General features: G+C 41.6%; 1 protein-coding gene across 1 annotated transcript in view; it reads right to left on the bottom strand.

The window, feature by feature from the left end:
- CHN2 (chimerin 2) overlaps positions 1-24,757 on the bottom strand; it is a 160,665-nt gene that overhangs the window by 14,160 nt on the left and 121,748 nt on the right. The window contains exons 7-9 of the mRNA XM_041466701.1: positions 9,480-9,557; positions 3,226-3,310; positions 610-783 (exon numbers count right to left, since the gene is read on the bottom strand). Of these exons, the coding sequence (XP_041322635.1) occupies positions 610-783; positions 3,226-3,310; positions 9,480-9,557 (337 nt within the window). The remainder of the gene's footprint in view (positions 1-609; positions 784-3,225; positions 3,311-9,479; positions 9,558-24,757) is intronic.

The following is a 24,757-nucleotide window of genomic DNA, read 5'->3' as shown; positions in this document are numbered from 1 at the left end:
AAGGGATACATGATTATTGAAGGGGATATGTTTTTCCTTCAATCTGGCACACATCCATTTACCAAAAACCTGTCACAAGCTTGAGTTTTGGCTGTGATATGCTGTCTGTGCCACAGGATCCATCAGTCAGTAACTGAGCTTCATGAGATGTGTCCTGCCACAAAACACCATAGCCCCTGACCTCACTTGTCCAAGCCACTTCCAGTCACTCGTGTTCTCCTGCCCACAATGTCCATAAGGGTTATTAAAAATGGATTTGATTTAAACTGATTACTCTGAAATGAGATGTGTCCCTAGGTATGTTAAAATAAAGTAATGAAAAAAGACATAAACATGAACTTAAAAGTTCACTTTAAAGTTCACCCCTTTCAGAAGTGTAACGTAATACATGTTTTGACATGTTTTCAGAAAGCATTTCAGGGAATTGCATTAAGGAATGCCATGATTTAATTTTACTAGCTAATGCAAAGCAATGTATCACCCACACTAAAAAGCCCATTTTCTCATCCTGTCCTCAGTGTGCACGAGCACAGCACCGTGTTCTAGCTTAGCACGTAATTCAAGTCATCCTCATTTCGCTGTGTCCGCTGCTCTCCCAAGCACACAAACCTCTTGCTTCGATCTCCCGAATGCAGGAATCCACCACCATGGGCCTCTGGGTGTTGTGGGCCTTCACCAGTGTGGTGAGGTCGCAGCAGTAGACTCGCTTTATCCTCTTGAGGTCTGGCTGGCAGTCGTTGGGCACGTACTTGGAGCACTGCTTGTGTACATTCAACCCGCAGTCTGCAAGCAGAGTTAGCCACGTTAACACGTTCATTAATTAATACTAATGCTGATAGGTCTTGTCTAACAATTTATTTCCCTGGTCCACATCTAGCAAAGGGCACAATTTCCCCATCAGTCAGGAAAGATAGAATAGTGCGGAGATGAGAAGGATGAGCATGAAAATGTGTAAAAATCTTACAGTGGGACAAATGAACTCTAGCAGGGTTGTCAAAAAGCTTTAAAAACTCTGGGTGTCCCTTACACTCCTGTGAGCTGAAGGAGACTGCTGGTGCAGTCTGGATCAGTTCATTACAGGACACATAGCTCAAGGTTTTGCATTTAAACACATGAGACTTAGCTTGTGGGTATTTTAGATTAGACATAATTAAAATAGGCACAGTAATGACTGTCTGGTTCTGGCTGTCCTGTGGCTTAGCAGTGATCATGGCCAGAGAACCTAAGATTCACCTGAGCACTCCAACTGGGACAGTGCTGTGAGCCAGCATGCCTCACTCCCCCTTCCACATTCCTGCAGTGTCACATTTTGGCTCTCTCTGCCACATCAGCAGACTCCCCATCCCTGGCTCATCACTTCACTGGTGACTGAGTGTCCCCTGTGGCTTAGCCTCTAGGTCAGCTTAGGCACATAAAATGCTGTGAAAGGCACAATGTAAAAAAGTGATTCATTTTACAAATAGTTATTGCTGTCTTACTCCAGAATTGGTTCTGGAGTAATAAATACTGCCCAAATACTGCCCTTGGTTACACAGGTGGGTTTCTGTTAAACCACCACTCCTTCACCTCCACAAATTGAATTTTTCTAATAGATTCAAGTATTCAGCCAAATGAATTTAAAAGCTTCAGTAAAGCAAACACCAGCACTGTGAATTGCATTATCTTATATAACTCTGATTCCTTTCCAGTCATGCTCATTACTGATAACTCTTTGAGTTAATTTAACATTAGGCTATTAGAAATGTAAACAGGACTATTACTTGCTATCTTATATAACTCTGATTCCTTTCCAGTCATGCTAATTACTGATAACTCTTTGAGCACGTTTCAATATTATACTCTATAAAATATTAATCAAGGAAAATCATAAGCACACCTAAACATTTAATGGAATTGGGTAAGTTTTTGTCTGTTTCTCCATACAGTTATTACTGCATAATTCATTGTTTGTGAAATCTAAACAAATGTGAGAAGCTGCAAATAGGATCCTGCCTGCATTGTGTTCAGTGCTGTTCTCCAGGCATGTGAAGTTAAATTTAAATGCATCTGTGTGGTTAGAGTTAAATGCTGGTAATTTTATGAGGGAGAGTATTATGTTTCCTACTAAATAAATATGCCTTTTCATAAGTTTAATATTTTATGTATGTGAACAAATACAGTGCTGTGCATTAGTGATGTCAGGTTTTGCACACTTGTGTTTAAGATCAAATAGCTTGAAAAGCAAACTACTATTCCTCTTTTTTAATGCTCTTTTCATATTCTTTGTGTTACCACTATTCACCTACAGAGAAGACATAGCAGTAGCTGAGACTGCACTTATTAAACCTATGCATTTGTGAAAAAGCTATTTTGATCCTTCAAACTGTGATCTAAATTAATTTTAGGTAACAACCACCTCCTCTGTCTATGAAAGGCAGATGTCAGGGTTGGATGTGTTTGGTGCCAGTCTGAGATCAGGAATGCCTGGAGGGCAGGCCAGGAAGAGGTAAGACAAACAATTTTTTCAACTGATTTCAGATCTGGAGAAAGAAGTTATGAAAATCCATTTGTAACGCCCCAAATACTAATTCACTTGCTGAATCCAAAAGCACATGATGTGATGATTATTGCATTTTTGCATGATAATTTTTTCCACAAAAGAACAAACAAATTTAAAATAATTAAGGCACTATTAAAATGCCAATACAGGCACCACAAAACTAATCCCTCTTGGAAAGTGAAGGCCATATTTTTTGTTTTTATCTTGAGGTGGGATACTTCAGGCTTGCAGCAATGCATGGTATTTTTATGGGAAACAGGTGGCAGTCTTTTTTTGCAGACAAGGGCACTTCCCCGCAATTGGTAGCAAAAAGAGGAGTTATGAAGCCTTGTTGCTGGCTGGCTTTGCCATTTTCAGTGCTTGCATCTTAAGTCATAAAAACATCAGGGATAACTTAATCATAAAGAACAAGTTTGAACAAAGAACAATCATAAAGAACAATCATAAAGAACAGCAGGCACAGGATCAATGTACTAGTAGAGGATGTAACTCAGCAACCAAGGGCTGATGGCTTCATTTGTGAACCAGGTAACGAGGCAAATGAAAATGCTCTAAGTTCTACGGGAGGATTTTCTGCTTTGTTCTTTAAATAAATCCCAGCCCACCACTCCTGCAGGGAGTGCAGGCTGGGGTGGGACAGGCGTCTGAGCATTTAGAGAGAATGACAGAAGACGTTGGAGTGCTACCTGAACACCTCACTCCCTGAGCGATGAGACCCCACATGAAGTTGGCGCAGTACTCACACCAGTGCGGACCTCGAAACGTGTGGACCTGTAATACAAATGGGGGTGGGGGAAAGAAATGGGGTCACTGGGAGGCAGATGGTCTGACAGATGGAGCAACTGAAATGGATAGACAACAGAAGACTCAGTAGGAGTAAATCTTTAGCACATAGTGCCCACATCCTTCCAATGTCTAGATGAAATAAACCATGGGAACAGAAATTTGCTTTGATCTTGAAGTTTATCTTTCAATAGGCTTAACATAGCAGAGAACCAGGCTGTGGATGACACTGAAAACAAATAATTTTTGCCTGCTGACATTCTAGCTATAGCAGAGGGGAGGAAACCAGGAGAAAAATAAGTAAAACTAATAATCCAAAGAACTTTAGATAAAAGCACCCTTCCCCAGTCTAGTAAGTAATTTGAACTCACAGAGGGAAAATATGTCAATAGAGTCTTTTTCAGCAGATCAAACTTCATTTTGCTACAGTCCACACACAAGTAAATAAAGAAGAATAAAATGATTTGTGTGCTGACAGAGCCCACATCTCCCCAGCTATGTTTTGCACACCACTGCTGCTTCCGCCACCGCTTTTCCAAAGGCTACAGCAGAAGACCTTTTTATTTAAGATGTGTATTCTGGTAAAGTAAGCATTTAATTTTCATTGAAATGAAGAGTAAATAGTGAGGTCTATGCCCCTGTGAATGGGCATGGTATGAGCTAGTTCTGGCCAGAGACTTAATTGAGCTTAACAAAACATAAATCATGCACACTCTGGCTGCTAATGCATCCTTTCCTTCTCTCTGCTCTTGTTTACCCGTCGGGTGGATGGCTGAAAGGCCACTTCCACCCCTGTGATGGGAAAAGCTGCTCTTTGCTTTTCATACAGTGAAAAAACAGTCATTGGCCTTTTTTGGATAAACTGTAAAGTTTTAGGCCAAGCATTTTGCATGCTAATGTTTTTGCCTCATTTGTCTGCAGGATCACACCGACACAAGCCTGTACTCTTGAGTTCAGAAAGATGAAGAAGTATTGTGATTTTAATACAGACTTCCTGACTTTGAGATAAAAATGTGCCTGACTGCAAATGGCTCCTGACCAACTATTCACAGTTAAATAATTGTGTTAATAAACTTAAAGCAATAGTAGTTCTTCCTCCCTTTTGACAGTGAAAGATCAAAACTGGAATGTTTGACTTTTTTTGAGGTGGTATTTTGCCTCTCAGAAAAACACATGTCTCTGTGATACAAGACTTTGCAATAAAGTTTGAGATAGATATATGAATAGATATAGCCCCATACTTCTTTCCCATTTCACTTCATTTCATTTTGCAGAGTGGGTAGTATGAATTTCAGACATGGCTTTTTGCAGGGGTAAATGGCTGTATGTAACAGCTGATGACCTGAGTTTCAGTCACATGCACTATGCAACCTTCAGTGGTTACAAAACTACAGATAAAACTAATTATGCCTGCATCTTTATCATTTATAGACTGAAAGCCACATAATTAGTAGGTCTGCACCTGCACTTAATTGTGGATAAAAATCATCTGCTGTGGGAAGATAACTAGCGGTGTCTTCTGCTTTGCAGCAGTTTACAAAAGCTTTGATTGTGAGAAGGGGTTGTAAGAGCTCGGCCAGGACTTTTCAAAATGCACCATTTCACAAATAAAGTCCATTGCAGTTGCTAGGATATTTGGGGCCTACTTGCTCACTTTACATAAAGCTTATTTCAACTGATCTGGCTGAGGCTTATTTTGAAAATGGCAGCTGATTATTCCTTGATCTTTCCTGCCATTAATTGGAAAGTCATCAATGCTGACTGAGGGCTCCAATTGAGAAGTGCTGACAGTGCATCCTTCCCTTGTTCCATTCAGCTTGGTGGCCCTCAAAGGTTGAGTTCTCTTTATTCATTCACTTCAATTTTTCACGGATCCGCATTTTAGCTCAAATGGCAAGCCTCCAGCTGAAATACTCTGTGAAAAGCTAGTCTTGGTGGTTTCTGGCCAAGTTGAAACAGGGAAACTAACTGAAAAAAGAGAGAACTTCAAAAGTTTCTAGATGAAGGTGCAAAAATTCCCTTAAGATGCAGTTTTGAAGTCTCTTATGGCTTGTCATTAATTTTAAAGAAATAATGGAGGAAGACTGTTCTTAAGAACACAACATTTCTGAATGATAAAATGGGAATTTTTCCTGCTGGATTGGCCTCATCTCTGTTTCAAACAGGGAGACGTAAACAGCAAGTCACAGATTTTTGAGATGGAGTTTTAGTTTTTGCCCCATCCTTTGTAACCACATCATTACAAACAGACTGGGCATAGATTTTTTGGAACTATGATCTGCAACTATTTATTGCTGGTTCCTACCCCGTCCTGAAGTCTAAGTAGAGCCCTCTGTGTACACACAGCATAGACTTGAGCTGCCTGAGCTACAGTTGACACATAATTCAAACTTTTAAAAAGAATTTTCAGGGAACTATTTCTTAAAATAAGCCAACCCCCTGATGTTTCAGACTATACACTGTACTTTTCTTGTTCAGTCTTTCATCCTCTTCCAATGAAAATTCTCTTCCTACATTCACTGTCTCTTCTCTGCTGGACAATCCCACACAACACTACCCTGCATGTCTCTTCTTGTTGCCTTCCTGTTCTCTTTGCCCTTCGCCCCCCGGTGCCCTTGCTCTCAAATGGCAGCATTCCCCCTGCAGGTGCTACCTTATTCACTTCCAGTTTGTGTCTGAGTCACCTTCGCAGAGAGGGAAACTCAGACCAAAGTTAAGGAATGCCAGTACAGTGGCAAACCAAAATAACACTGTGAGCAATACCGCAGAAATGAACAAAACAATTGTCTTGAATTGCAATGCTTTTTTTTTCTTTTTCTTAGTTGTCATTATACAGTGTTGTTTCTGAGACAATTTTGGTTTTATGTGACTGGGTCTGAAGACTTTTCTATTTGCTTTCCAAGAAAATAAGTTTTCTTCAGCCTTTTGCCTGAATACAGACACATTTAGACTCTTTTGTGGACTCCTGCTGAACCTGAGCCATTTGAAGTGAAGAAAAGCTGACTCTGCTGTTATTTTTGTTTAAATGAATGCACATAATCCTCGTGATGTCTATAAAAAATGCTTCCCTCAAACCCTTTGTCTCTCAGAAGCAATATTATCTGCAGTGCTTAACACAAGGGGAAATTAATCCCAGGGACCCCTCTCTCCCAGCAGATCTCCTGACTTGTCTGTAATCAGCTGTCTTCACTCCACTAGCCCGCCTGCAAATGGGATTTGCCCAGGCTATGGTGGCAAACAGGCACAGTATTGTGGAAAATGCACATTATTCAGCCCTATTTGCTCACTTAAAGCAGCACAGAAGCCCTCTCATGAATTCCCAGCCTAGAACAAAAAGTGTGGAGCATCCTCAAAGTCCATGCTGCTATCCTCAGGCACGAGGTTGACCTCACCACCAGCTGGACCCCACTGAAGTTGGCAGGTGAAGCACATCTGAAAGAGGCTGCTGGATCTGAACAGGAGCAAGATGCAAGAGGACTTTGGCATCCAGTTAGGCTGACACCCACTTAGCTAGAGAAATACCTCTGTGTTTTTCTAAACAGGGCTTCGGAGATTTATTCTCTTTCCTGAGTTATGGTATGTCTACACTGGCTTAGGCAAAGTTGTCCCGCCAGACAGACGCCAGCTCCAAACCTAAATTCATGTGACTGCGTGGTGTGCTCAAGATGAACACAACTTATCAAATCAGTCTGGATACTAAATCTTTTTTTGTCCACTTGCCTTGAGTGTCTTGAAATTTGGAAGAGAGGTTGAATGAGAAAGCATGGATGCTCAGAAAACCATAAACCTGGTGCCCTCATACTCCAAACTTCAATGCTGCTTTTAAATTTTTGTATTAGATTGACAAGGATGGAGGGAGAGCTGTCCTTGCTCTGAATTTGTGCCTTGCACTTATTTCTTGCTTTTGTTCCTTCCCTCTTGCAGTAAGTAAGATCTTTGGTATAAGACGTACAAAAATCCCATCAGCTTCGCTAGTAATGTGCCCTTCATTTTTTAGATTCTTCGTGGTTAAAGGACAAAAAGCTAAAGAGTGCCTGTTTGTTCATGAAGAATTGCCTATGACTAGATTATGAGGGACACTGTGACACATAACCTTTATCCCTAGAAAGTGAGATGAATGATATAATGCACTTCAGTATTCACCTAAAAATGGGGAAGACAACTTTTTGAATGTCTTCAAAATAGCATTGTCCTTCAGATAAACCCCATATCATTATAGCCTGAGTGCTGTCAAAAGCCATCAAGCATCTTGCCCCAAACCCATAAAGCCATTCTTTCTTTTTAAAAATATTTTTAACCCTTTTATGTAATAAATATGGAATATATTAAATATATTAGCCTTGAGCCATGTTTTAAATTTACATGTTCTGTTCTGAGTATACTATCCACCTTTTTTGTTCAACAGCTGGACATGTTCTAATATATTCCTTGGAAAAAGTAACTGTATTTGCATAGTGAACATATTTGTCCATTAAGCAAGTGTAACACTTCTGATTGACCTTTCCGGACAATTATTTTTAAAATGTTTGTTCTCCAGGGTCTGTTATTGCCTTTACTAGGATAGAACAATTATTTTCTGCTGTCAAGTCTTTGAATACATATCTATTTTAATCATGTGGGTTTCCAGTTAAACTATGAGTCTTTTGAAACAGAAAGGAACAGAAACTGTACAACAGCTAGATTGTGCAAACACAAAGTTAACTGGGCACAAGTCCAATTATAAATCAAAGCCAAAACAGGGGAAATTTTGAAGAGGAAAGAATGCATGGGTCAGAGTGGAAAGAAGTCTCAGTCATGAGAAAATATTTTCTAGTTAAACTAAAATAGTTTTGATATTAAAATGATAATGAGGACAAAACCCAGAAAGAATGAAAGTTGGCTTAATCAAGCAAGAAAACACAGACTGTTTCCCCTGTTTCCTTCAGTGCTGATCAGAGTGATAAATATCGACTTTTCTGTAGACTGGGTCAAGGAAGGGGAATGAGAAAAGGGATGCCATTATTTGCTTTGTTCGCTAATATTAAATTATTGATTTGCCAACAACAGCAGAAGCACTACAGAGGTTAGCAATCTCTGCACAACAGAATATGTAGAAAAATAAGAAGTGAAACTTTTTTGATAAGTGAAATGATTTTGATCACTGCTTCTCCTTTTTTGACAGGTCCTAGAAGAATATCAGAAAATTCTTGTTCTGCTAATGAGTTGAGCTATTCTGACAGTGACCAAGATCAGCATCCTCAAGGAGCATTAACTAAACTGATGTTTCAAAGCTGAGATATGTTCCTTTCTTGTCTTGTTACTGCCTCTTATTCTCGATGCTCATACTGATAAGCATCAAAATACAATTTGACAGCATTAGCTATGGTAACTGGCTGGCATGCTCTGAAACCAGCACAGTCCTTTTGGCAAAACATTTTAATACAAGCTGCCTGGAAGGTCCATTTCCAAAGCTGAGTCACTTCCCTGCTGCAGTCTGCCAGACACAGCACTCGGGAAAAGAATCCCTAAGAATCTGATTTTGTACGTATAGACAGCAGAGAGATGATCCATTTAAACGTCCCTGTGTTTGCCCAGCGATTTGTTTTAGTTTGACAAGCAAACACAAGCTCAGATCCTATAGCTCAGTGGGACTCTGAGAACATTTCCTTAGCATATGGTGGGGGAACAAAAGCTGGGAGACAGTACCCACCACTGTGCTTTGCTTTATTGTTAGGAGCACCCGAGCTCTCTCAAGTTCTTCTGAAATCAGAAATGGTGCAAAATGTTTGCTGGTAAAATCCTGCAGGCTTCTGATAATAGCTGGATTTTGAAAATGGGCCTTTTTCTTATTTAAAAGTAGATACACTTAAGATGAAGACAATAAATATGAAGTACTTTGTTTCTGAATAAAAAAGAAAACTGAATCTGTGAAAAAGAGTTAAATTGCCAGGCAAGTAGTACAGTTAGCAGGAAAACCATTATTTGGATTAAGAGCCCATGTAACAGCATACTAAGAAATCAGTTAATGGAACTTAAAGTAGAAAGAAAAATTAATTTTTCAACACTTTTCTTAGAGCTAGTATAAATAGGTGCACGCAAACCTCATCACAACAAAAAATAAAATGTGAGGCATCTCAACAGGACTTTTAACCTGAAAACAATAGCAAACTGTGCTTACCTTAAAATTGTGTGCTTTTTCATAGTTGAAGTGGTTGTCGTTCTGAGTTAAGGCTGCTCTTCTGACCAGGGAGGTGATCTGTGAATAGGCAAAGAGTTTCAGAGGTTGCCACAGAAGTGCCCCCTTGACTCCCACCTTCACCCCCAGGGCCACGGCCAGGAGCTCTTGGCGCTTCCTTCCTCGCTTCGACTTGTGAACAACAGCACAGTTTTTCTCATTTTCCAGCCACAGGTCCTCTGAGAACATAGCGCTGGGATCCCAAATCTTTTCCCTGTCTTCCTCGGCGCCGGGGAGCCTGACTGTAGTCAGCACGGTGCAGTTTGTCCAACTGCTTCTGATGTTAGACAGCAGATTTGAAGCAGCTGCAGCCCATTCTGCCGAGACCTCTGGCATGTGACTTGAATGGGCCGTCTTGTGGGACGGAAGGAGCTTCTGCATCTGAATAAGTAACGGCCTGTGCCGTGCAGTTTCTTGAGGCAGATGTGTGCCTCGAACAATAGAGGGAATTCATACACTGAGCAGCCTCCCCCACTGTGCTCCCCCAGTGGGGGTCTCCAGATAGGTGCTGCTGAAATACCGGCCGGGGGGCACACAGCTTTACAGCTTCCCCCCCAAAGCCATTTCCAGGGACAGGTCTCTTCAACTCTGCAGTGTGGTAAAAAATGAACAAACAAACAAAAAACCCCTGGAAAGCCCACACTACCGAATCAGATGCTGCATCCAATTACACTCAGACTGAGGGACTTACCAGCCAGCAGTCTGCATGCTAGCAGATTAAGCCCTTAAAGCCATGATGATTGTTTAATCTTACAGGGCAAAAAATCTTTCTCTTCCCCCCCCTGCCCCTTAATTTTCCTATCCTGTACAAGGGAAAAAATCCAGCAGCACTCCAAGCATTAATAGCACTTTTATGCCATGGTTTAAATTAAGCATTTTGTCAGTGTGCATTTGGTAGCACTGAGGTAGCTCACTGCCAGGGAAAGCTGAAAGCCCAGCTGGGACTATGCAGGCTTGGAAGCCCTGGAGCCCCATGCTACACTCCAGGGAAGGCACCAGGGGAGCTTCACATGGATGCAGGAGACCCATATGCACAGCCCTGTTTGCGGAACAGGGTCTTCAAGGTGGCAAGAGTGGCTCTGGTCCTTTGCTCTGGTTACCTGCTTCTACAGATTTTGAAGGGAAAGGTTTTCTAGTTAAAGCCCAAGGACAGGAGGCCTGGGGATCCTGACCAGTAACAGCTTTCAGTGTTACTTTGGACTTGTCATCCACTTTTTTACAGGCAGGTAGTTCTGTGTCCCAGAACACGGATATCTGATACTGAGCATTTGCTGAGAAGCACATTCAGTGTCCCCTCCCCACTGGTTTCCTTCCCTCCAGCTCCCCTCTTCTACTCCTTTACTAAGTATTCCAATTCCCCATCCATAAGAGGAGGATAGGAATTACCTGCTTGGCAGAGCACTGTAGGATTTAAGTCTAGAGGTGTGCCTAATGCTCAAAGTGCTGGGATAGAGCAGACTGGGGAGTTGCCATTGCTACTGGGAAAACTGCCTATTTGAACTGGAGACACTAAAGACCACATCAGCCTTTTACAGTCTGCCCCACTTCAACTAACCCAGAAAATATGTGAAATTGAAGTATTTAATTCACTTATATTAACTTGTGAAGTTGACCTTGCATCTATTTTTTTCAGTCTGCTTTTACCTCAGGCTGAAAAGTCAGAAGGTTCATCTAATTCACTTACTAACCCCTCCACCACACAGACTGTCTGTGCTCAGTAAAAGTGATGCTCTGCTGATTTGAAAGCCCATGGAGACAGATGGTTGTCCCTCAGTAACATCAGGCTGTGCAATTTCAGAGAGTACCCTACTTAGGGTTTTCAAGAAGTTGTGCAACCTGCAAAATCAGCTTCTCACTCATAAAACCATGCACTTATTTCTATATATAGCACATTTAATTCCTTTCTTTTTCAGGTAACTCACAACAGCACTTTTTACACGCTCCCATACTTCAAAGCTTTTGCTCCCCAGAAGGGAGGACTTCCATAAACACCCTCTGCTCCCTGAGCCCATTCAGCCTTTCCCTGGGGCTTGGCACTGTTGTCTGACCACTGGTGACAACTGGCTATGGATGCATGCATGAACATTGCTCTGCCTGCAGGAAATCCCTGCTGCTCTTCCATATGTCCTCTTGTAGTGAGTCCCAGTTTCTGCTAGCTGGGGACGTTTATCTGCTTTCCAGCAGATGAGGCAGACCATGGCTGCCCAGATTTTTCTCCATGTGTTTCAAGAGGTAGAAAGTACTGCTTTTTCCAGCAGCAATGGCATCAGTTTGGGCCATCACAAAGGAAACCTTGGAGTTGCTCAAAGTTCTTATCACATTCCAGTCTCTTTCCTCAATGCCATTTAAAATGTATTTATATTTGTCAGAAAGAAAACCTCCAAACTAGCTCTGAGTTGTCAGACACCTCTGAAACTACAGCATCTAAATCCCCCATGTATACATAAGCTACTTTTTCTCTAACTTCCAGCATAACACAGCCAAAGTCAGAGAGAGGTCGGTTTCCTAATAATGCTCTAATATTTGCATTTATGTCACTAGACTGATAAAAATCCCATTATATAACCAATATTTTTTACATAACATGGTAGATTTGATACTCAAGTGACAGGCTTATGATGATACATCTTGGAATTTCAATTTATTAAACTATTTTTGGAATATCAGAGTGTCATCCTGGGATCAGACATACATACATATTTAATGGAAACTCTGAGTGTTCGCACAGAAGCATTAAACTTAATAGACTTGAGGGAGGAAAACTCAGCCAAACCGGTTCATATGACTAAGGCAGAGCAGTATTTACTGTTTATCATATATGAAATTTTATTTATCCCCTGGGAATCTGCCTTGCTTGGGTCGTGTTTAGACAGTTGTTCAGGGGGATTCGTTGCAGACACAGGATGTGCACTGAAGGCCAGCAGTGAGTGCGTCCTCTTAAGGAGCTTAACCAAAGTCTCGACAGGTTTGGTGTCTAAATGGTGCTGCAAACCTCAGACGAGCTGGACCACACATACAACCACTTCCTTCTCTAAATACAGTGCAAACTTCAGCAATGACAAATTCTCAGCTGCAATCAGTTCCTGATACCACAGGCTCAACCCAGCGCTCTTCTTTTATCTGCTTTCTTTTTCCTAACGTGAAATTGGCTGCACATGGTGTCAACTCATTCAAAGAGCATATCTTGATCAACTTAGTGAGTTAGCCTGCAGCTAAAGAGGAGAAGGCCACTGGCTAAGAATATAATTGCTGGCTGTCACTGAATGTGAAGCCAGTGAAGGCTGGCAGGAGAATATGGGTTATCTGTGTCTTCAGACCACAGAATTTCTGCCTAACATATACTTTACTAGTCTCTTTGTAAAACAGATGTGCCGTATAGGAAATTGGGCATTTAGAGACAAACAAATGTCACTGAACCAGAATAAGAAAGTAAAGGGGCGGAGCAGGGGGGAAGAGGGCGACAGCTCAGCTGTTGCACCATTTCCAGCGCGCCTCCGCAGCATGAGCTGAACCACACCATTGTCTCTACCCCCAAATACTGGCATCTTGTTTGCTAACAAAGCCCTCGGGTGCAGGAAAGAACAAACTGAAGTATGAAAAGCTTTTGGTTTTGTACATGTGGCATGATTTCTCTTGCAGTCGTGTGGGCAGCGCAGAGGACTGGCTGGAAGCAAGTGGTGGGGGAACTCTCCCTGCTGCCCTGCTTGTCTGTGCCAGCTCCAAAGTGGTGGGAAGAGACACTGTGGGAGTGGTGGCTCCTCTCCCTGAGCTGCCACCATGCCTGACTGTGGCTGGCAGGGAGGGGAGATCAGGCAGCACGTCCTTGGCTTGCTGCTCTGCCTGCTGAAGGACACAGCTGTGGAGGGGAAAGGAAGAGCATGGGCATGTCTCTTCAGATGACAACAAAAGTGAAACAGAGATTTCTCCATGATGAAGAACTGTGACAAATCCATGACTGATCTCCAACTAAAGACACTTAACTCTGCACATAGGTACAGTCATAGGTCAAAGAGAGGCCTGTTTCCTTGCAGGCACGGCACACTGGGTTATCTGCCAGACAGATTATGTTTGCTCAATCGCAAACACGTGGTGGAGATGACACATGGAGCAGGAATCTTGCAGCTATTGGGTTTTTCCTAGTTTTCTCCCACGGAGCTCTTCCCACGATGCACTCAGAACACGTCAAAGAAACCTCTTAGCAAATCTCAAATCTTTTAGCAAGACACAGGGCAAGAGGGGAAATGGTGCTGGAGGCCAGTCAGCCAAAGCCTTTGCCATACCACGGTCCCACCAGTCCATGCCTCCCACTGCCACAGCACTGTGAGCTGCCATTAAAAGGCTTCTGTGCTGCTGAAACGGTGGGAGGAAACGAGCTTCAAGAAGAAAACATGCTGAACACAAAGCCAAGCACAATGCATGAAGAGTGGTGTTTGCCAACCTGATCTCACAAATCCCACTTTCCTAAGAAGCCCTCTCTCCCATGGGAAGGCTCCCAGTGCCAATTAGGTGAGCAGAGGTTGCAGAGGTGAGCAGGGTGAGGAAGATCCACAACATGTGGCCAGGGGCTAAGGGAGAAATCAAACTTTCCAAGTGAATTGCCATTCAGTAAACTGGACACTGTTAATAAAACAAAAAAACAAAAAAACCCCAAAAAAAAAAAAAAAAAAAAAAAAAAAACCAAAAAAAAAACCCCAAAAAAACCCAAAAAACCACTGGTGTTCGGTTTAAGGATTAACATTTATCTATAGTTTTACTTTCTACTACTTGGAATTTCAACTTTCTTTTCTTCTTTTTATAACTACCAGTACCTCTGAAAATTATGACTGAGCAGCTGTCAACAACATGCATAATTGTTTAGACAGCAGACTTATTTATACTGGGCTCTTGTTCTGGAGAACCTGGTTGCACTTCCACCACCACCTTTCACGGTTATCTTTTGCAGATAATCCACAGCAAAAGAAACTGTTTATTTAGGAAGACTTCCAAGGTATATGCTCTGATGTTAAAAGTAATTAAAAGTGTAATATTCATACATCTCGTAAATTGATGTGATTGATTATTTATTAGCATCTCAGCAACCAGCTGTCATTTATATGCACTTATTTCTGACCCTGTATGTATTCAGTCCATTTCTCCACAGATAAAAATATAATCTACCTGCAGCAATGGAAATATAATCTCCCTTAAACACCAGATCTCCTTTCTAAATCTTCCTCAGACAGATTTTTCTGTATGCATCATGATTATTTTTCTCAAAACAATGTAGTGAACCAAACAATACAACAGCCAAAGGTGAAATTGTGTATAATCAGGAAGGCACTAGTGAGACTACTATTAAAAATAATACTTTCAGTAAGCCTCTTATGGTGTATTAATAGAATAAACTATTCTCTATTTTGGAACAACAACGGGAGATCAAATTAAGTGGTATGCAATTACATAGTCATCTTCAATTAAAAAGTAGTGACTGGATTAAAAGATTCTATGTTGTCATGCAATTCTACCACTTAATGCATTAATTTGTGCATTTCCTATCCACCTCTGTATTCAATATGTCTGAAATAGTATTTTGATTTCTTATATTTGTCAACTATAATAAATAGGCATTGTGTTACAAACAAAATGTCAGTATCATGGAAGAAACAGTGCAGAAATGAGGAAAGGATCTAGGCACAGTATGAACTACCACAGCAATTCCCTCAAATAACCCTGTAAAGATTAACATGGTAACAGCAGGTCTAGCCTACGTATTGTCTCGACTTCCTTTCCTCCCACTCTCTCCTTTATCCTTCCCAATCCATCTCCATACTTGTCAAAGTTATTAATGACATTTCCCTGGCCAAGTTCATGATCCTCTCCCCTGTACTTAATATTCATGATCAGAACGGTAGCAGAGGGACGAGAAGAAGAGGCATGAGGACAAAGCGGGGCAGACGAGAGCAGAACCGCACACCGCGGCCACTGCTGCTGCTGTGCTGGAAGAGGAGCACCAGGTCCCCACGGAACACCAGCCCCCCCAGGGCTGCCAGGAGCTGCTTCGTCTGCAAAGAGGGCTTGCTCAGGCAAACTGCACTGGATTGATTTCTGAATACCTCTTGTTCCCTGTGGGCATACAACACACATAACTGACTGGATTTTCCTGCCTGCAGCGTCTGTCAATGGGTACTGTTATTACACGTAGTACAGATCAATGATAACATCTGGCCTGTAGGCATATGAAAATTCAACCATGATATTTATCCTGATATTTGCAAAATATTGGCAGTGATCCCATTATTTTGTCAATGATGATGGTATTTTTTTTGACAACAGAACTAACAGTATTTTTCTAATAAATAGACATTTTGAGAAGAGGATGGATGGATGGATGGATGGATGGATGGATGGATGGATGCACAGCAGGTGTCTAATCTAAAACAGTTACATGTTCTTGCTTTATAAACAAAGGAGAAAAACAGAAACCTCCAGACAGTGATTCATCCTCTTCTATAAGAGGTCAAGTCTAAAATGGATGAGCTTGAGTTGCCTTCTTGCAGGGCATTTATGGGTCACATAGGAAAACTCAATGGCTCTGGTAGAAACAGAAGCTTTATTATAAGATATGCAAAATTAGGTAAAATCAATATCTCTCTGTACTATTTTCTGTCTCTATTCTTCTGTTAGCTATTCAATTTCAGAATAAATTAAGTAAGGAATAATTTATTTTATCAGCCTCAACCATATCTATAAGTAATTACAGATTAAAAACTGTACTTTGTTTTGGTTATCAATACTCCCCATACTTCAGACTGGCTAAGACTCAAGCCCTGGAAACATGGAATATCCAGTTTACCACATCATTTGTTACACAGCTGCACGCAACTTTATAAGTTTATTTGGGCTCATTGAATGAACTTTTTCAAGAATTGTAACTATAGAAGGAAGATTTCTCACACTGACTATGCAAGTAGCCAGTATTTTGACATCTCACCCACAGAGGAAATAGCCTAACAACATAATGAGCTTAATATGACATACAATGGCCTCAATGAGTTAAGAAGGAAGTGACTCACGCTGTCTACAATATATGGGACTGTTAGTCAAGAGGCAGGGATTTAAAAAAATAACCTAAACATCACAGTTTTTATCCAGATCCCCAGTGGATGCTGGCTCAGCACCATGTAAGCTATAACCCTATACAACCTGCTCATATTTTTACATTTTCACTGTGAAGTTCTTGCTTTCCAAAGAAACAGTACTTTTTTAGGAAAGCCAGCTTGCCATTGATTAAAACCATCACTGCCCTGCAAGGAGACTGCAGAGCTTGAACCAGAGCCAAACCCACTGGGCTGCCACAAAGAAATGGAGAAGTTAATGCTCTTACTTCCCTGTCTGGGGAGAGGCAGGGAGACAAGAATGTCTGTTCTGAGAAAGACAAGTCCTGTGAGTGCAGGGCAGTGCCCTTGAAAGGATGTGATAAGTGGAAAAGGAAAAGATGGCAAAAGGTCTGGAGATGCCACCGGCAATAGTGGACCTGCCCCTGGGGCTTCCAGGCTTGCTCATGTGGGGCTGTCCTTAACCATAGCTGCTCAATGGAGCTAGTTGGATATCATGCTCTAACACAGGGTTAGGCTGAGGATCATGTTTTGTGAGACTGCACTAAGTCTGTGTAATATCAGCTTTTCGATAAATCCCAGTGCTATACAGATACTATGTTGTACAGAGGGCACAAGGCTTGGATGTTTGACCTTATGCCTTGTTATGCTCCCAAATGTACACACAGCACCCTACACAAACACCCACATCCTCGCTTTTGGTAAAATTGTCATTTCTCTGTCTCAAACACTACTACACCCTACAGCCAGGTGTTACCCCAAAGAAACACAATAACTATCTACTTCATACACAGTGAAACCTAACACAACAAAAACAAACACAATACAAAACTCAAAAGTTAGAAAGCTCTTCTGTTTCTCATTTTGACTTCTGACACTATATGTTAGTGACAGTAAAATTCTCCTGGAGTGTGACCAACTCAGCCTTTCAGCACATGCTCTGGACTGAAACTTATACACTGCAGTCAGAGTGCCTGTTCATACAGAGAAGAAAAAAATCTACCCCTCTTGAGATTATGATAAAATGTGGAGAAAAACAGGCTTCATGAAAGTTTCCCAGAAACAACAGTCGGACAGCAATGGTATTTATGTCCGGAGCCACTAACCGCTCGGCAGAGCCAGCGGATCTCTGGAGGAGCTGTAAAGTGATGCTGACGGGGCTGCCAGAATGTAAAGTATGCTGTGGCAGGCCCAGGAACAAACAGCAGTGCCCCAAGTTTTGCCCTAGCCTAAGACAGTTTAAAACAAGAGACTTTATTGTGGGTTAAATAGAGATTTATGCAGCCTGAAAGGGAACAAATAATTTGTGAACCAGTGATTCATGAACTGGTGATCATATTGTCTAAAAAACTGGCAATCTGTAAAATTCTTCCTGGACATTAACAGTTCAGGAATGGATTCTCAATGGTGTGATGCTCTGTTCATTTAGCACCGACAGGGAGGTGGGAATGATAAGCAATTTGTAGGGGGGACAGTGCCAACATCAGCATCAAGTGGCAAACAGGATTTTTTTTTCTCTAGTTTTAGTGGTTTTTGGTGGTGTGAAGGAACTCTAAAGCTTCAGTCTCCAACTTAATTCACATGATTGAATTACACTGCTGCTCAGCAGTCATGGCACCTTCAGATAAACTACACAGTACAATGACCTAGTCATGTGTTTTCCATCATTAGTAATATTTCTGTCCCCTTTTATTGCAGCATCTTGTGACTCTTTCCCATTAAAAAAGCATAAACTTAGTAGACAATGTAAGGTGAAAGGACTTATTCATGCCATTTAGGAAACAAAGTAGGCAATTAGTAAATAAGAACACAACATGTTTTCAAGCTGAAAGAATACTTTTTAACAAGCCTGAACCAACAGCCCTTAACCAGATAAAAAAGGGAGAAATACTAGTTTTATAAAAATGCTGTGGTTTGTGACTGAACTTTCATTTCAGTATCCTTTTATCAACTGCATTGCAAAGAAAAAGAGGGCAATAGGGAACCATTGTCCACATGCATAAGTGAAACTGTGGCTTGGAGAAGACCGCTGTTCTCGGTGATGACCCAGCCATGGCTGTCTGAGAGCTTGGTTCGGCTCACTTGTACATCCATCAGTGTCCCAGGACATGTTCCCCTGAGACAGGAGCACACAGTGTTTACAGCTTACCTGTTTGTGAAATATGTGCTTCTGTCCCATCACCTTAAACAATGTCATCAACCCTGGTAGTGACAGCATCAAATCCCAGCTGTCATCCCAAAAGAAGTGGTAAGGCTGTATGGTCCCTGGTATATCTCTGGCTTCAAAATGTGTGTTTGCTTAGAAACAGGGAAGGAATTAATGCAGAAAAATATGATGTGGGGTTAAAGAAAAGACAGAAGGCTCTGAACTCAGCCAGGTTCTCTTTCCTATTTCACTATATGCCTGGATTTTACCCCAGGAATATATGACATTCCTCCTTGTTATATAAGAAGGGTTCCTATAACTTACACTTGTATCAGTTTCTGTTCTGAAATGGACCCAGCACAGATGAGAAGAGTTGGGACAGGACTAGCACCACATATGGCAAAGTAGAAAGGCACCTGCAGGAATGGGTAATTTCACTCTATGGGATATGTACCCTCCTCCAGCTCCTTCCAGCTCACCTTGCAGAAAAAGCCGCCCTAAGCATAACCAACTTCCTCTTCTCATAGATGAGGTTTTGAGCACCTTGGCTCTTGTTCAGCTTCTCTTTTCTCACAAAGCAGCAAGGGAACTCCTGTGTGCTGCAGACTGCATGGTTCACTGTGCTTTTAGAAGAGCATGTTATAGGACATGCAAACCACTTGAAATCACACTCTTCAAACTTGCATAAAATACCAGAATGTATCCAAGCTGTTTTATTTTCCCTTCAAAATAATTGTTTTGTGTCATGTTTGCTTTGCCCTCTGCACGAAGCTGGCTTTGTTACTCCATTACTCCTTGGGCAAGCAGCAGCACAGCTATCCTTGAAAACACATAGGCATTCCCATGGCCACTGGAGAATCACTCAGACAAAGGCTGACCCCACTTCTCTGCTAGTGAATGAACACACAAAGGCTGTATAATCCTAGTTTTATTTTTCTGTACAGGTGTCATTTGACCCTGATAGCCTTATAACCCCCTCTGACCTGCAGCCCGCTGCCCTCTGGTATGAAGCAGAGGTTTTTGTTCCTGATGGCACACCGTGCACAGCTGCTTCCATCATTGTCTGGAGAGGGACAGATGGCTGCTCTCAGCACAAAAAGGAGATTAAAAAAAACCTGAGGGAATGACATCACTCTTCAGCCTGCGATTTAATTCATGGGACCTGTGGGGCTACCAGTGGCATGGCCTAACACCCCAGTTGACTCGGCCTCAGACAGGGAAAAAGTTTGCATTTTGCAGAGTAAAAGACATTTTAAAAAATATACAGTTGCCAACACTCTGATACTTATATTAACAGTTTTTAGTTAATCTGAATATATACTATCCTGTCAGCAGCAGCAGTTCTAAAGTACTCTGAAAGAAAGACTGACACTGTACTCAACCTCTATCCATGGCTGTAGTTCAACTGCACTAACTTGGTTTAAAGCTTTTTTTTTTTTTGTTTCATTTGTGATGAGGAGTTCATAAAATGTAGCTGGGGAAACATAATACAGAGTAAATGATTGTCACCATTAGGCCGAGTCCTGCTATAACACTTTGTAGCTAAAAGATTTAATCTGTATCTCATAGACCCGTCTAAGTCAATTGAACAGAAAAAGCAACAGAAAAAGTGCAAAGTGTTAGTTCTGGAAGTAGTAAGCTTTGTTGTCACTTTTCTGCCTTGAATTCAGCTCCAGATCTATGAAATCATTGAATTCTTTTTGTGATTATCAGACACCAAAGGTATTTATCTGAATTTATTTTTATCTTAAGCACATTACTAGATTACTGTTTGGGAGATGGGAATTTGGCTTCACTCTATGTGTGGTGCTTGGTGCCATCTGCACCAATGTTTTTCTCTAGAGGAAAGATTTTTGCTTTGCAACAGATTGAAGACACTTGTCAAAGTGGCCACGTTAGCTGCTCCCACCCTCTTTATGCTACTGGCAGGCACTACATGTGCAGGAATGCCACCACGTGAAAGTGAAGCCATTCCACACAGACCATAAAGGAAACTTGGTTTAAAGCTGGGGTGTTGTTTTTTTTTTTTTTTTTTTGGTTTTTTTTTTTTTTTTTTTTTGTTTTTTTGTTTTTCCCTGAAAGAAAGCAAGCAATTTCTTCTCTCCTTGAATACCTGGGAGCATCAGAGATGCACTCTTCCATGCAGTCTGAGCTGGGGCTGGGACCCATCATCTGACAGTACCCTGGCACAGCTCCTGCTTCAGCCCCAGGATCAGGCTCAGACCTGAGGATGGTTTTGCTCCTAAGTGCTGACCAGCACCTGTGGGAGACATCACTGTGTGCTTGTGGTTCTGCCCAAAGAACCAGGCAGAGCCTTTCCTTGTGTGTAACCACCCAGAGTAAGGTTCAGGTTATTTCCTCAGGCTCAGCTGTACAAACCAGCTCTGTCTGGGAGACTCCTGGAGCAAAGCTGTGGCTTTCAGTATGTTTGCACAGCAGTGGATAGAAACACAGAAAATCATGATGCTGATGAGACAACAGCTCCCATCCAAACACACTCTGAGTTTTACCATCTCAGCAATGCTGATGGCAACACCAGCATAGAGTGGAAAGCCTTGAACCAACAGTATGTTACACAGCTTTCACTGTCATTAATTCAGAGCAGACAGAATTCAGCAAACCATAGAGGTAGACCAGAGGTGATGATTAAGAAGAGTGATGATTCATTTGCTTCATAAAGTGCTATCATGTTTTATTTGCTAATCTGAAGAGTAGAACATCTTATCAGCCAGCATGCTTGAACTCGGGGATGAATTTTTCAGGGAAACAGTTTTTGTTGCACAACATGTGACTCATCAGACCAGGGACTTTGCACAGGGACGTTCTGACCAAGAGCCAAATTATGTTTTAAAATGTGGAAACACTTAGGTTTAAAAGTATTTTAAAAACTAGTTTTCTGTTTCCAGTATGAAATGTTTTGCTAAAAGCAGTTAATAAAACATTAAAAGTAGTTGGAACAGTTTCAGTCAATCGAACTTAAATATTTTCTGCCTTTATCCTGCCTCCTCAGTGCTCGGTCATGAAAAGCTGAGTTTTACTTTTATCGCAAATCAGACAGAAGTAAAAACAAAAGAGGAGAAATTACCCATTACAATCCTACACTACATGCTCTGATAAAATGCTAGTATCAAAGGTGATCTTCTAATGATGACTGCTGAGCAAGTTGTATTCCCCTGTATGAGCTCAATACAGAGACACAAAGGCTTTACATTAATTTTCTTTTTGTTAATCTGTTGCTCCCCTGGGCTCTTTTAATCTGTGGTGACACACTCAATACTGCTGAGAATGCCTTTCCTGCTATTAAAACAAAAGGCATATATCTAAACACTTTATAATTTCAAGCAGAAAAGAATCTCATTCTCCTAGCTGAAGAAAGCAGTAACAAAAGACTCGTCCTAGAAGGCTGATGTGAATCATGGCCATCTTCCGCTTTCATTTTTGCTCTCTGGGGATTTCCAATGGAAAAACAGACTTAAACCAGCGAGCAAGGTACTGGGACACACCACAGCCACGCCTCTGTGAAGGCTGAGGGATGAGAAGTGCTCCTGAAGGAATGCCTTGGAAGGACTCTCAGCTGTTTGCAAAGTATCGCACTTCAGTCCCTGTGGAGGGGCCAGACACACTTAATATAGAAGCATTAACAAAGAATTTACTCAGCCAGGACCAGACAACGCAGCATTTTAAACCTGGAGTTTACAAAAACTTGCCAGAGCACAAGAAAACTGAAGTCAGACTTCACTGCCGTGAGACAAAACCATAGCTCCATGCACATCCTTTTGGGTAGTATATTTTCACAGCACAATAATTGCCTTCATTTATATTACATCAATTTCCAAAATATTTTTTTTATTTCCACATTAAAAATAGCAGCTCGTTGGTTCTACATTTAAAAAATAAGCTGGGCACTTTATTGTTCACTCAAAAAAACTTAGTTAATTCGTCACTTAAATGCATTTTCACTTCATTTTTGAGCATTTAATCTTTCAGAAGATTAACAAGGTTGGTTTACTATTGCTGTAATGCAAGGAGATTTCATTAAATGGCATGCCATTCTCTATCAACATCATTATGACTGCATGCTGCCCTTGTTTTGCCTTAATTTATAGCAATCTTTTGCTCCTTGCCAACACGGGTTCCTAGTAATGTCACAGACTGGCATGGATAGCAAGCCAATTGCTTCCATTTTCCCTGTGCTCAGTGTTTCATTTGCATCCCAGTTTTACAGCCATCAGTGCTGCATGGCACTTGCAGGGCATCAAACCTGGATACTTTCCTGATGTGTAGAATGAGTTCTTTCCAGCTGAACTTTTTTTTTTCTGCTTTCTTACTGATCTTCTTCATTAATTCCAGCAGTGGCAAAATGTTGGGAAGAGAAAGGTTACATCTACAGGCAACAATCCACAAATCACCTCAAGCTCTGTAAGTTTAAGCCTTTTAAGCCTTAACATGCTAAATCTGTTTGCAAACCAAGAGGCAAAACGTGCCTTACAGCACATGTGTACCACCTGCTCCGCAATGCACGAGCCACCGCAGAGGCTCTTGCTCCAACACCGGTTTCTGGCTTGGCTTTCAGGAACCAGCAGCTGGGAGCAGCAATGGGGCAGACTGTGGTGCCAATTAATGTTTCCAGAGGACACAGCTGCGATCACCAAGTAGTTGCAAGGTAGACAAAGGAGTGCCCTTACTAGATACCACTGCCTAGCAGTGCTGAAGGGTGCAGCAATGTCTCAGCTGCAGGCTCTGGTAACATGCCACAGACAAGCCTTGGGACTTGAAGGAGCTGTGACCCTCAAGAGACTTCCAGGTGGCTTCACCACATCACCCAGATTTGGCTCCCAGTTATCTAGAGCTTGCCTGTGCCACTGACTTCCACATTGCTGCCTCCATCTGCAAGATGCAAAGCAACCATCTGTGGGTGAGATAAAGCCCTGCACCTCTGGAGTGCCACAGCTGCCTGGCCTCTGTCAGGGTGGAAAAAAGGGGGAACATACGTACCAGGGAGCTCCCAGGACAAAGAACCAACACCTGGAAGTAAACAAGTGGCTGCTCTCAGCTAAAAAAAAAGCCACTAAAAAGCCATTATAACTGTTACCTCTGACAGCTGTTTGCACTGACAGTGTGATCAATGATGGGTGCAGCAGTGTGAAAAGCATACATATTTATTGATAAGGAGAAGAGTTAGGAACCATCCAAGTATCAGCTCTCTACACCCAGCCAATAAGGACCAGGTACTGGGTTTTGGCAGGGTGCAAAGGAAATGGACAATGATGGGGAAGCATCACTTCTTAAAACCATAGCAGTGCTAAACACCAAATGAGATCAGAACTTGGCGATCAGTCAGGGATAAGGAGATTAGCTCCTCGGTTTCACACAGACCAATGTCATAGAAATTTAATCTGCAAGTGAAGAAGAACAGTGGCAATTCTGGCAGATTTTTCCATGTCTGAAAAATATCATCTAAGCAATCAGAAAGTTGTCCTGAGCAGACAGAATAATATCTAAAACATTCCTTCAAAACTACAATGTCAAAGACAACTTATAACAGCAGCTCTTTTATTTTTTACTTTTGTACAATAAAATGTTCCACTTGGAAGGAAGAAGAATTCAGTGAATGCTCAGTCAAGACTTTTCTGCAGTTCAGCACCAGCTCTAAACAGTGATCTCTGCCTTGTCATTTTGACAGACTTCTACTTTGTATATTTTTCACCTTCTGCTTCCTGCCCTTGTGTAATTGCCTTTCTCAGATTAGAAATGGGCCATCCATCCTACTGAACACATTTGGACCACTATTTCCAATGCAGTTTTACACATGCTATACACAACATCAATATTCCCATGATTTCCTGTTCACATTCAGTTGAGATGACTCTGGACCCATAACCTCATGAAACACTAAATGAGAAAAATAGTTTCTGAACTAATTCAGCTTGTAAACTTCCATTTTTATTTGCTAAGATGTCTGGAATCACTACTACACATTA

The sequence above is a fragment of the Pyrgilauda ruficollis genome, unplaced genomic scaffold, assembly GCF_017590135.1.
Source record: "Pyrgilauda ruficollis isolate IOZ18807 unplaced genomic scaffold, ASM1759013v1 scaffold2, whole genome shotgun sequence".
NCBI lineage: Eukaryota > Metazoa > Chordata > Aves > Passeriformes > Passeridae > Pyrgilauda > Pyrgilauda ruficollis.
Note: the sequence above shows the minus strand (reverse complement) of the source record. Positions and strands in the feature narration are given on the sequence as shown.